We start from the raw sequence: 12,921 nt of genomic DNA on the forward strand, positions 1-12,921 counted from the left end.
TACCAAGAGGTAGATAGTGAAAAGTCTCCATCTTATTCCCCCAGCCCACCAATTTACCTCCCAGAGGCCACCAATGTTATTGTTATTTATTAGTTTCTTAGGTATTACAGAAATATTCTCTGTGTATACAAACATATTTTTTAAATTAAATGAATAAATAATTTAAAAAATATATTTTTTAACCAATTAAAAAACACACAGGAGGAGAAGGGGAAATGGGAAATTGCTAATCAACAGGCATAAAGTTTCAATTATGCAAGATGAGTAAGTTCTAGAAATCTGCTACACATCATTTTGCCTGTAGCTAACTATACTGTATTGTACACTTAACAATTTAAGAGGGTAGATGTCATGTTAAGTGTTCTAACCATAATACAATACAAAATTAAAATAAAATAAAATAGTAGCATTCTATACATACTACCAAAGGGGGAAAAATAACTTTAAAAAAAATTTATTGAGCACTTAGTATGTGCCATATGCTGTGTTAAGCACTTTTTCTTTAATTTTAAAAAATTTTAAAATATGTATGTATGTATGTATTTATTTATTTATGCCGTGCCGGGTCTTAGTTGCAGCATGCGGGATCTTTTATTTGCAGCATGCAGACTCTTAGTTGCGGCATGCATGCAGGGTCTAGTTCCCCAAATACAGATCGAACCCGGGCCCCCTGCATTGGGAGCTCGGAGTCTTACCCACTGGACCACCAGGGAAGTCCCCAAAACTTCTTTTTTTAAAACAGTTTCCGGTGTGTAGATAAACAATATTTTATTTAACCAATACCTAATTAATAGATATTGAGATTTTCCCATCTTTTTGCTGTTATAAACTATGTTGCAGTTAATAACCTTTTAAATATGGCATCATGCACAGGTGCAACTACCTTTATAGGGTGGTACGTTCCTAATAGCAGAATCCCTTAGTTAAAAGATACATGTGTTTGTGTGATAGCTGCTGGCTCATCCTTCCATGGGGATGGAACAGTTCACCAGCATTCTGTATAAGTGCTGTTTCTCCCAAGCAGCAACACTCATTAAACAGCAAGAAGCTAGTAAAGTGAAGAGAGAAGGTAGATAACCTAGTCCAGTGGTGCTCAATCCTGGCTGCACATTAGAATCATCTGGAGTTCTCTTTTTAAAATACTGATATCTGGGCCCCATTGGCAGAGATTCTAATTTAATTGGTCTGGGTCAGAGGCCAGGCATCGGTATTACTTAAAATCTTCACATTAGTTTCTAAGGTACAGTCAGGGTTGAGAACCACTATATGGCATCCAGAGAGAGTGCTAAGCATTGGAAAACCCTAGCGATTACATAGAATGTTCAAAATTTACAAACATGTATTGAGTGCCCACTGTTTGCCAGGCATATTATCAGTGACAAAGACATAAAATTTCTGTTCCTGTGGAAATTAGTCTAACTCTATCTGCAATTTAAAACTGATAGTTTAATGATTGATTATCATTTTAATCCTGAGAATGAAAGACCCAAAGTTGCCATTGTTATGTGGGAGGTATCTTTTTATTATGATATGAAACCATTGATAGTATTAAGGCCCTGTGGAAATGGCAGGAGGGCTGAATCAGTTGGCTTTCCCCCCTTGACCAGTAAGAAGTACAGAGTCCCATGGTCTGAACTGGTCCAGGTCTGTCAGGCTCTAACACCTTTTTTAATTTAATATTTAATAATGACCTACTCGTGCCCAGAACACTGCTAAATGCTTTTGCATATATCATTTAAGCCTATAATCCTGCCATAATATAAACCTATATTCCTGTTGGTTAGCCAAATGGAAGAAAATCAATAAAATGGAAAGGGATGAGATAAAGATGAAACAATTTGTTTTATTTTATTTATTAATGGCATAAAATCTTTCTATTCTTTAAAAATCTTATCACTAATTTAGGATAGTTTTTTAAAAAGTCTTTCTAATCATGATGACTTCATACTAAGGCATAATAATATACACTTTGGTCTAGGATTGTCTTTAACTATAGTAGGTATAAATCCACTATTTGAAATATCTTCTTGACAATTTCAAATATTTGGGCATTTGAAATTTCTTGTCAAGTCTAACTAGATTGCCATTTTTTTTAAACCTCACAATGTTATTGTCATGGACCTGTTACTAGAAGGAGGAAAAATGTTAACCCTGCTTTTTTCTTGTTGTTTACTTGTATTTGTTTAGTATTATTAGTATTATTTAGTAATATATTAGTATTATTTATTATTAGTAATATATTAGTATTATTTATTATGCAGTTTCTATGTAGATTCTTTTTAAGTCACTTGATCATTTATGAAGTTTGCATTAGTTAAAACAACAACATAGTCTATGAACCCATGCAACCTGGCCTGTAAACGTCAACACACGGCAATATTCTGAAAGCACAGGAGCAAGTGAGGAAACCACTGTTTTTCCCTTGGCCTTGTGAGCTCCTATTCTTTCCTAGGATACCACACGTACCTCTGTGACCAGTGACCATCTGACCTTCATTCAGACGGAGTGAGAGTACCATTATCCAGCCACATAATAAATGTTAGTTATGTTTGATTTATTTCACATCTTCTTCCGTTAAAATATACAAAATAAAATAGCTCTACTATTTTCTATTCACAGCTCAATTTTTGCCCATTCCATTTTTTGAGACCAAGGTAACCGAGTACTAATTTAAGACTTGATCAGCATTGCTTTTTAAGAGTGTAAAAATATGACTTCCATTTTGCTTCTGAGATATGCATTGCTGTAATAGATCTTTAAAATGAGATCCACAACTATACCAATTTTTTTGTAAAAAGAAAGGGAAAATAAGTATGTTTTCATTTGAGCAAAAAGAAACATACGAGGGATAAACCGGAGACTAATTAGGTTGATTAACTACAAGACTTGGGCAGGATGCGGTGGAAAGGACTGGGGGTGGGAGGTGGTTGGCCAGGAGAACGACACTTCTCTGAATGTGCTTTTGCATAGTCCTCACTTTGGGAAGCATGTTTCCCATACTCAACAAGACAGCAAATGAACAAATAAAGAAAAGAAACACAATCAACGTAGATGAGGCCAAAATCGAATACAAAAAAAATCAGTCAAGCCAAATTTCAAATGAACGACATCACCACGCCGAAGGGAGTGAGGAAGCACTCACCCGAGTAACTTGTGAATGACACTTGCACTCTATGTCCTCAGACTAGAGGCAAAAACACTGAAAATAAGTATTGAAGTTAGTAGGCTTCTTTTTCACAGGGACATGGCTTAATAATTCTCAAATTACTTTCTGTACATTTTAGGATTAAGCAAACAAGTAAATATATTGTGGATATTGGGAGCTATGCTTTTCACTGTTGAAGAGAGTTACAGATATGAACAGAAAGAAGGATAGAATGAGCCCCCAACCCACTGTTGAGAGGTCTTTATGGAAATTCCATTTCATAGGTACGACTGATTAAATCATTGGCTGTCGGTGATTGAACTCAAACTTCAGTCCCTCTCCCCTGGTTTGGGGCTGAAAGTTCCAACTCTCTAACCATGGCCCGATCTTTCTGGCTACAGAAACCCATCCTGAAGCTACCTAAGGGGCTCCCAGCTACCAGCCATTTCATTAACATATGGAAGGCATTTTTCATTTGAGATTCCAAGGTTTTAGGAACTCTGGGCCAGGACCCAGAGACAAAGACCAAATATATATTTCCCATTATATCACAGTTTTAAAATACTATTCTGCACTAAAAGAAACCTGGGCCTCTTGAAAAAATGGTTGGAACAGGGAAAATACAAGATGTGCCTGGAACATCTTGTTGGGCCAAAAAGCAAGGAAATGCTCAAAGAATGATCGGGACATGTCAGAAAGGCAGAGGATCCACACAGGATCCATCAGCCAAAGCTGGAACAATTTGAACCTCAAAAAAATTAACAGTAGTAAAAGATTATAACCATTTGAATAAAGTAAGAATCCATGAGTTCACACTGATGTTAATTGATTAAATAGAAGGGAAAGCTCTTATAGTGGAAAGCCAACTAATGAATATATGTAGAAGGAATGATGGAATTAGAAAATCACCACTTAGCAACCATCATAATAATGATTGATTCAGGCAGGAATCATCAATGGATACTAAAACTAGTGGAAATTTGAGGAGTAACTGAATATTTAAATAGCCTCAAAGTAGCTCCCTAAAAAATATTTATTAACTACAAAGAGTAAAGTCTCAAAGTAGCTGCCTTTCTTTTTACAGTAACTTACAGTGATAAAACCTGGCAGATCACCTTTACCAAAGGATCAAAGTTAACCTTTCCAACATTGGGACTATTCAACAGCATGTTCCTCTTGATATGATGCACTGAGGAGAATTCAGCATCACTCCTGTGGTGTTCTTGCCAAAAGTGCATAACCTGAATCTAATCACGTGGAAACAGCAAATCCAGACAAAAGGACATTGTACAAAATAACTGGTCTGTTTTTATCGAAAACGTCAGTGTAATGAAATATAAAAGAAAACTCTGAACCTCTTTCAGAGGAAGGGAAACTATAGACGTGGTAACTAAATGCAATGCGTGATCTTGGATTTTCTTTTTCTATAAAGCACATTATTGGGACCATTGGTGAAAACTGAAAAAGGAGTGTAAATTAGGTATTCTAGCAGTTGTTAATTTCCTGATTCTGGTGATTGTATTGTGGTTATATAAAAGAATCCTTTGTTTTTAAGAAATGTACACAAAAGTATTTAGAGGTAAAGGGACACGTCAAATTTTACTTCTTAAACAGTTCAAAAAACATTGGGAGAGAGAAGGAAGATAAAGCAAACGTAGTAAAATGTTAACATTTGAGGAATCTGGGTGATGGATACATAGGAATTGTTTGTACTATTTTTTGCAACTTTGCTGTAAGTCAGAAATTACGTCACAATAAAAGAAAAAATAAAATGAACTCTGGTACGGCCATAGCAGGAAAGCTGGGTGCTGATCTAAAGGACAGGACAGAATCTGAAGTAGGTAATCGCTGTCTGCTTCTGCTCAGGTCACGCCCTTGACTGCTTTGAAGTTTGCAGAGCTCTCTGTTAAAGCAGGCTTTCCAAAGGGGGTAATCAACATCATTCCAGGCTCAGGTAAGCCAGCAAGGACCCACTTTGCTGTAACTAATGAATGGTTCAAGGGTAACTGAGTTTTCCCACTGGTGTTTTGTCCTGACTTATAACTATATTAAAACTAAATACAGTTTACCAAACAGTTAAGTATAAACATACTTACCATGTGCTAAAATCTGAAAGTGGAAATACAGTGGCAGATGAGTAGGGTGGGAGGGGTGGAAATTGTACAACATTGTAAAACCACCCTACGGTGGCCCATTTCAATTTTTAAAAATGGCTTTGGAAGATTAAAAAATCAAGGCATACCCATCTTTGGGGTACTGACAGTTGCATGGAGGATATTATTCAAATTTTTGTCACTTTGTTATTAGTACAGAAAGTGTAAAACTGAGATTTAAATGAGAGCTTAGAAATCTACTTCAATGAATTCAAAGCCACCTTTACCATAAGAACTCGATAATGTTTTAGTCTGTGTTTTATTCCGTAATTCCACAGGTGGCATAGCAGGACAGCGCCTTTCTGAACATCCTGATATCCGGAAACTCGGTTTCACTGGTTCCACTCTGATTGGCAAACAGATCATGAAGAGGTATTGGTTTTAGTGTGTTGATTTGCTAAAAATCCTGTAAAACCAGGTCTTTGGCTTTGTTTTTGCTTTTTTAAATAAGGTGCTTTTGGAGGGAGAAAAATAACATCGAATTTAGAAGAGAAATCTTACCGCAGTAGGGTATTGAAATGTTTGAATACAATAAAATACTTTCCAAAGTGTAAAGCCCAGAGTCACCAAAACCAGAGTTGTACTGAAAGTTCTGATAGCTTTAACAATCCTTAAGCACAAAACATTTTCCGTACTAAAGCTGGAGCCCAAATTGGTTTTGGAGCATAAGTAAGAAATTGAAAAGACATATAAAAGACAAATCAAATCTGGATTATTTATAAAATTAATTCCTAAAAAGCAGTAACATTAGTTCAAAAAGATGCAAACCATCTAAATGTCCAAAATATGGCAGTGGTTAAAGGTTGTTAATGTAATAGAATACTGTGCAGTCATGTAGAATTTTAATAACATTGGAGTGTTAAACGGTAAATAGAAAGAAAAATAAGGTATAAAATTGTATATATTGGGTAATCCTAACTATGTTAAATAAGACAAAGGCTGTGCTTGGATACAGACCAGAAATAAGTATATCAAAATTGTAAAAAAAAAAAAAAAAAATAGTTGCCATTGAGCCATGGAGTGGAATTCTGTGATTTTTTTCCTTCTTTCTGAATTTTTAAGAGTATTTTTAAAACACTTTAAATAACAATACTGTTGCAAACAGGGAGAAATAAACAGTATACTTCTAAAAATTGATTTTTTTCCCCCGATGTGCCAGTAATCTGGTTAAAGGTTAAGTTCTTTGCCAGGTCTTTATGTAACCAAAATTCTTACACCTAAAGAGTCTGAATTTACATATGATAATCTCTAATCATTTGACCACAGAATTTAAAAAGAAACCCGTTTCTATTAACAAAAGATTTCTAATATTCACAAAGCTTACAGAATAGTGTAATGAACTCCTGTGTGCTCATCACCCAGCTTCAACTGTTACCACCATTCTACCATTCATGTTTTGTCTTTGAATAAGTTTCTTAATATTTCTGAGGCTCAGTTATATTTCCCATGCTAAGTAGTAATTTATGGTTGAAGAAACAGAGAGAGAAACTGATAGACAAACTAAATGCTCATATTCCCTTTATTTTTCTCTAGCTGTGCTATGAGCAACTTGAAGAAAGTTTCCCTTGAACTTGGTGGCAAATCCCCACTTATAATATTCAGTGACTGTGAACTTGACAAGGCCGTACGAATGGTAAGAGTAGGTCAAGTCCACCTAACTAGGTGCCTACTTCGGAAACACATTCTACCTCCTTCTCATCAGGAACCTTAGAATGACGCTTGGTTGGGGTGTTTTTTTTGGTTTTTTTTTTACTTAATTAGTTAATTGATTTTATTTTTGGCTGCGATGAGTCTTCGTTGCTGCACATGGGCTTTCTCTAGTTGCGGTGAGCGCTACTTTCCTTGCAGTGCGCGGGCTTCTCATTGTGGTGGCTTCTCTTGTTGCGGAGCACAGGCTCTAGGTGTGTGGGCTTCAGTAGTTGTGGTGTGCGGGCTCAGTAGTTGTGGCTCGCAGGCTCTATAGCACAGGCTCAGTTGTTGTGGTGCATGGGCCTAGTTGCTCCACGGCATGTGGGATCTTCCCGGACCAGGGCTCGAACCCATGTCTCCAGCATTGGCAGGCAGATTCTCAACCACTGCGCCACCAGGGAAGCCCAACACTTGGTTCTATCTAATCATAAACAGAAACCATTCTCTTTATGTTTAGATTTGGGACTGCTCAGGGCACTTAATTTAAAAAAATAATGTCATTATAATTAAACGTGTTTTTGAAACTTGGAGGCCAGGATTTTAAAACTGATGTAGAGATTTATAAACATTCATGATTTATTTAAACTGATGTAGAGATTTTTAAAAGCAAAATTTGGTATAGAAATATTACATTTAAATGTATAGAATAATCTAAATTTTCTTGCAACACAAAATCTGTTTTTATCACTATGTCCTTCATGTTATGTACATTTTTTTTTAAGTACTCACGGACCAAAAGGGGGAAAGGAGAAGCAAAATTCCTAAAAATATCAAAACCAAGAACCTCCAAGCAACACTAACTTGGCCAAGGGCTTGTGTTTTTCTCTGTCTTCTCTGTGTTGTCTGCTGTCTTCCAATAACATCTAATTCTCAGTGTGTGCAATTTTACGGCAATCTTGACTTCCCAAGCAATAACAGTATTTTCTCTTTTGCTGCCGAAGGGCATGGGAGCAGTATTTTTCAACAAAGGAGAGAACTGTATTGCAGCTGGTCGGTTGTTTGTGGAAGAATCCATCCATGATGAATTTGTGACGAGAGTGGTAAGCGTCTTCAAATTTGCTCTGTGATTTGTATAGAAATTGCCTTTACTTTAAAAGTACTTCTGGGATTATTAATGATAGTTATGATAGTGATGATAGTGCTATGGTTATATTTTTTAAAAAGAACACAATCCTTATCTTTTAGAAGTAGTTTCTGACATATTTACAGATTAGACTATGATATCTGGACTTTGCTTCAAAATAATCCAAAAGGGAAGGAAGTAAGTGGGGGAATAAATTGGTCATGAGTTGGCAGTTGTGGAAGCTGACTGATGGGTATGTGGAGTTTCCTTATATTATTTACCTACTTTTATATGTTTATAATTTTTCTTTAAAAAAAATTTTTTTTATTTATTTATTTTTGGCTGCATTGGGTCTTCGTTGCTGCGCGTGGGGTTTCTGTAGTTGCAGTGAGCGGGGGCTACTCTTTGTTGTGGTGTGCGGGCTTCTCACTGCAGTGGCTTCTCTTGTTGCAGAGCACGGGCTCTAGAGTGAAGGCTCAGCAGTTGTGGTGCATGGGCTCAGTTGCTCCGCGGCATGTGGGATCTTCCTGGACCAGGGCTCGAACCCGTGTCCCCTGCATTGGCAGGTGGATTCTTAACCACTGAGCCACCAGGGAAGTCCCTATGACTTTTCATAGTGAAAAGTTATAGGTCTATATTAGAAAACTTGACAAGGTATGCTTAAGAGCTATTACTACCTATACCTTGCTCTGCATTTATAGTATATTAGATCCTTGATATTTGTAGAAGATATACTCCTAGATTATTATAAATCCCTAAATTGGCTATGAGAGATATACCACTAGATTCTTACAAATCCTGAATTTACAGTTAAATGATAGTATATAATTTCCTCCACTAAGATAGATAGATAGATACGTACATACCCCCGTAGTTGGGCATGATTCCATAAATATGAGACTAAACGTCATTCATAGAACTACTAAGATGAATTCTGTGGCTAAAATGAACTCTAAACATACTACACAGGGACTTCCACAGTGACTCAGTGGTTAAGAATCTGCCTACCAATGCAGGGGACACGGGTTCGAGCCCTTGTCCAGGAAGATCCCACATGCTGGGGAACAGCTAAACCCGTGCACCACAACTACGGAGCCTGCGCTCTAGAGCCTGTGAGCCACAACTACTGAGCCCACGTGCCACAACTACTGAAGCCTGCGCGCCTAGAGCCTGTGCTCCACAACAGGAGAAGCCACCGCAATGAGAAGCCCGCGCACCACAGCAAAGAGTAGCACCCGCTCGCCGCAACTAGAGAAAGCCCGTGCACAGCAACGAAGACCCAATGCAGCCAAAAATAAAATTCATTAATTAATTTAAAAAAAAACATACTACACTCTATCATTATTATGGTAATAGTAATCACGAATTTGTTTCTATTTAAAAAACCAGCACCCAGCCTTTTTTCCTTCAGAGCCAATTCCCCCATCCCACCCCGCAAGAAGCAAAGGCATCTTTCCTCATGAGAGTGGAAAATAAGGAAGTCATATGGAGAGGCAGCTGGAGGGCAGTGGCTGCCTCGTGAACATCCCCATAATTCAGTTTTGTGCCTTAGTAAAATGCAAGGTACAGCACTACACGTCATGGGCTTTCACAGCAACTTGCTGAAATATAAAATGCTGAGACCAGAAATGTCAAGGATTTGCTGTATCAGTCCATCAACAAACATGTTTTGCACACATATGAACAGTATTCATTTATTCATTCAGCACGTATTTCTTGAGCACTTACTGAGGGATTATTGCCAGACCTAAACTCAAATTCATGGCCCTGTGGGGTCATGGTAACTCCCTTTCTTTCTCCTTAGTAGAATTGGACTTAACATCAGGAAACGCAGAAATAGATTAAGATAACCAAGGAGCACATATCAGTGATGAACATTCTTCGATAAAGATGGTTTTTCATTGGAACATTCTAGTATATCCTCTGGTGTGGCTGTACTGTGAGAATTTCACAAGGGCAGTCTTCCACATTTGGGGAAAGGAAAAAGACAACAATGTGGCCATTTTTGAAATTATTTTGCCATGAAGAGTGTAGGTATGCTGTATTAACAAAAATTCCAGAACATCAGGTTTGCTATTTTAATGAATTAGCATTCGGGATAATTTTAAAACTCAGTGGTTACAAACTTGGGCTTTCAAGGCAAGGAAACTCTACAGTATTTAGTGGCTGTGTGCCCTTGGGCGAGTCACTTAGCCTTTCTGATCCTCGGTTTCCTCATATAAGATGGAAATAATAAATATCTACCTCCAGTGTTACTGAAGACTAAACGAGGACACATCTTTGAACAGCTTAGTACAACACCTATCACACAGTAGAAACTCGGTCAAGGGTATCCATTCTTATTATTAACAGTCAATTGTGTTTTGTGAACTGGGTGACGTACAGGTGGAAGAAATTAAAAAGATGAAAATTGGTGATCCACTTGACAGATCTACTGATCACGGGCCCCAAAATCATAAGGCCCATCTGGAAAAGCTCCTGCAGTACTGTGAAGCCGGAGTGAAAGAGGGGGCCACCTTGGTGTACGGAGGAAGACAAGTCCAAAGGCCAGGTAAGACCACCTCCATAGGAGGTGTGCTGGGGGCCTGGCTTCTTAAGTCGGAATAAATGGTAACAGTTTTTGTTGCAGCACCATCTTGCCTCAAAAGTAGTGTCATTTACGTTATGATAAGAATTACTTTCTAGATCCTGCTTGGCCACTTAGAAGCTGTGACACCTTCAACAACAGTTCTTCTGAGCCTCAGTTGTAAAATGTGATGAAATGTGCATATCCTGCTTTACGAGGCCGTTAAAATCAAATAAAATGGATGTGACAGGCCCTTAGCAGCGTAAGTAAACAAGTGTAATGGATACGGTGTTATTCAGGCACTGGTGATTTTCATTCCTGGCAACGTGCGATTTAATCTTAGCCAGCTTAGCCTGGGAAGGATCCATTCCTGTTGTCTAAGGTAGTACTTGTTACAGAAGTATGTGAATGGCTCAATGTCATGATACCCAAAAGGAGAGAAAAACAAACAAACAACAGCTGGAAAACCTCATGTTTTACTCTTGTAGGTAGATTGAGCACCAGCAGGACAGCTGGTTATGATGTGCCCCCTGTGGGATCCAGTGTGTAACACAGCATCGTCTATGAAGTATTCTTGCCAAAAATGTTTAACCATGAATTTAATCATGCCTTTAGGTCATATTTTCCATTTACAAGAAATACAGGGGATAGAGGAACAAATTAAATATCATCCCAAGGAAGCAATGACAAATCTGAAATGCATAAAATATTCTGCAGGACAACTGAACCAGTCTGTTTAACAAGTCAATGGCATGAAAAATAAGGGGCAGGGTAAAGGGGAGAAATATTCTAAAGTTAACGGACCCTTAAGCTATCTAACAACCGAATGCAGTATGGAACTTATTTGAATTCTGAATCAAACAAGTCAACTATAAAAAGATATTTTCCAGAAATCAGAAATTGAATACAAGTATCGAATCATTATGGTGTACACCTGAAACTAATATGTTCTATGTCATTGCATCTCAATTAAAAACTTGGAACTTAAAAAAAGGAATTGAAATATAAACTATGAATAAGGAATTGGCGTTAATTTTGTTAGGTGTGATAATGTATTGTGGTGTGTAATAAAATGTCCTTGTTTTTTACAGGTTTGTACTGAAATACTTGTGGAGTATAAATTGTAATCTCTGGAATTTGCTTTAAGCTATTTCAGCAAGAAAAAAAAGAATCAAATATGGCAAAATATGCATAAAGATTTATTTTACTATCCATTATACTATTTTCTCTACTTTTACATATGTTTGAAAGTTTTGTAATAAGGACATTAAAAATATAATAACCTAGGAATGCTAACACCAAATAGGAAAATGAAAGTCTTCTTGGTTTTACTGACCCATAACGGAAGAAAAAAATTTATAATGTAATTAAACGAGAGAACTACTAATTGAAAATTACCCTTTAATTGATGTTATTTTCTTCTGTTTTTCAAATAGGCTTTTTTATGGAACCTACTGTCTTCACAGATGTGGAAGACCACATGTATCTTGCCAAAGAGGAATCCTTCGGGCCTATTATGGTCATTTCTAAATTCCAAAATGGGTATGTTCCTCAGGCATAATTTGACCGGATTGCCTAGATACTTTTCTTTTTTCTGTCATTGTGGTATGTACAGAGCATAAAATCAATGAACATATAATTTTCTACCATAAGAATAATTTTCTTAATAATTAGAAGAGAATGCTAACCAATGTAGATTGTAATATATTTTTGCTCCTTAGTTTAAACTAATGGCTGACGTTACGGGATGTTCGCTAAGTTTTAGTTTTTGTACAGTCAGCATTTGAAATGTCTCTGGAATAAGGTCAGTAACTGAGAATAACAGAACTGGTTTTCGCATTTACATTTCTAGGGAAGGCAGCATCTATGAAATCTGATTTTCCCAAAGAAAGAGTGTTTTCTCCATAGGGGATCATGCTCCCAAAAGCCTAATACTCAACTCTTTGTAGAAATGTCCACAATCACCATATAATCAACCGTGAATGACATACTGGTTTGTTATGGTGCCTGAAACTTTGATATGCTCAGTGTTTAGCATATCAAAGAGGGCCGTATGGTAACTGAGCTCATATCAGAATATTTAACACAATAGACTCTCATGGTATACTGCACACAATTCTTCAGAATTCTGGCTTTAGTTTTCCTTGAACCAATGAGAAAACAGAATACAGAGTTCAGAAGGACTTCTTGGTCTTGAACAGACATACTGTGAGAGACCTTTGGGGACACTAAGCTGTAGTGAGTAACCTTTTGACATACTGATCCAAGGATGCCCTGTTACCGTCTTTTCCTTATTATAAGTTTC

The 12,921-nt window shown here is 37.1% G+C and overlaps 1 protein-coding gene across 3 annotated transcripts in view; it reads left to right on the forward strand.

The window, feature by feature from the left end:
- ALDH1L2 (aldehyde dehydrogenase 1 family member L2) overlaps positions 1-12,921 on the forward strand; it is a 56,005-nt gene that overhangs the window by 34,740 nt on the left and 8,344 nt on the right. For 2 of the 3 annotated variants that reach the window (XM_019918480.3, XM_073788245.1), the window contains 6 exons: positions 5,012-5,099; positions 5,577-5,670; positions 6,832-6,931; positions 7,929-8,027; positions 10,436-10,601; positions 12,053-12,158. In XM_019918480.3, coding sequence (XP_019774039.2) covers positions 5,012-5,099; positions 5,577-5,670; positions 6,832-6,931; positions 7,929-8,027; positions 10,436-10,601; positions 12,053-12,158 — 653 coding nt within the window. Of the gene's footprint in view, positions 1-5,011; positions 5,100-5,576; positions 5,671-6,831; positions 6,932-7,928; positions 8,028-10,435; positions 10,602-10,735; positions 12,020-12,052; positions 12,159-12,921 lie in introns of those variants that run through there. The other variant, XM_033866177.2, reaches the window with a different exon arrangement.

The sequence above is a fragment of the Tursiops truncatus genome, chromosome 11 (assembly GCF_011762595.2).
Source record: "Tursiops truncatus isolate mTurTru1 chromosome 11, mTurTru1.mat.Y, whole genome shotgun sequence".
Taxonomy (NCBI): Eukaryota; Metazoa; Chordata; class Mammalia; order Artiodactyla; family Delphinidae; genus Tursiops; species Tursiops truncatus.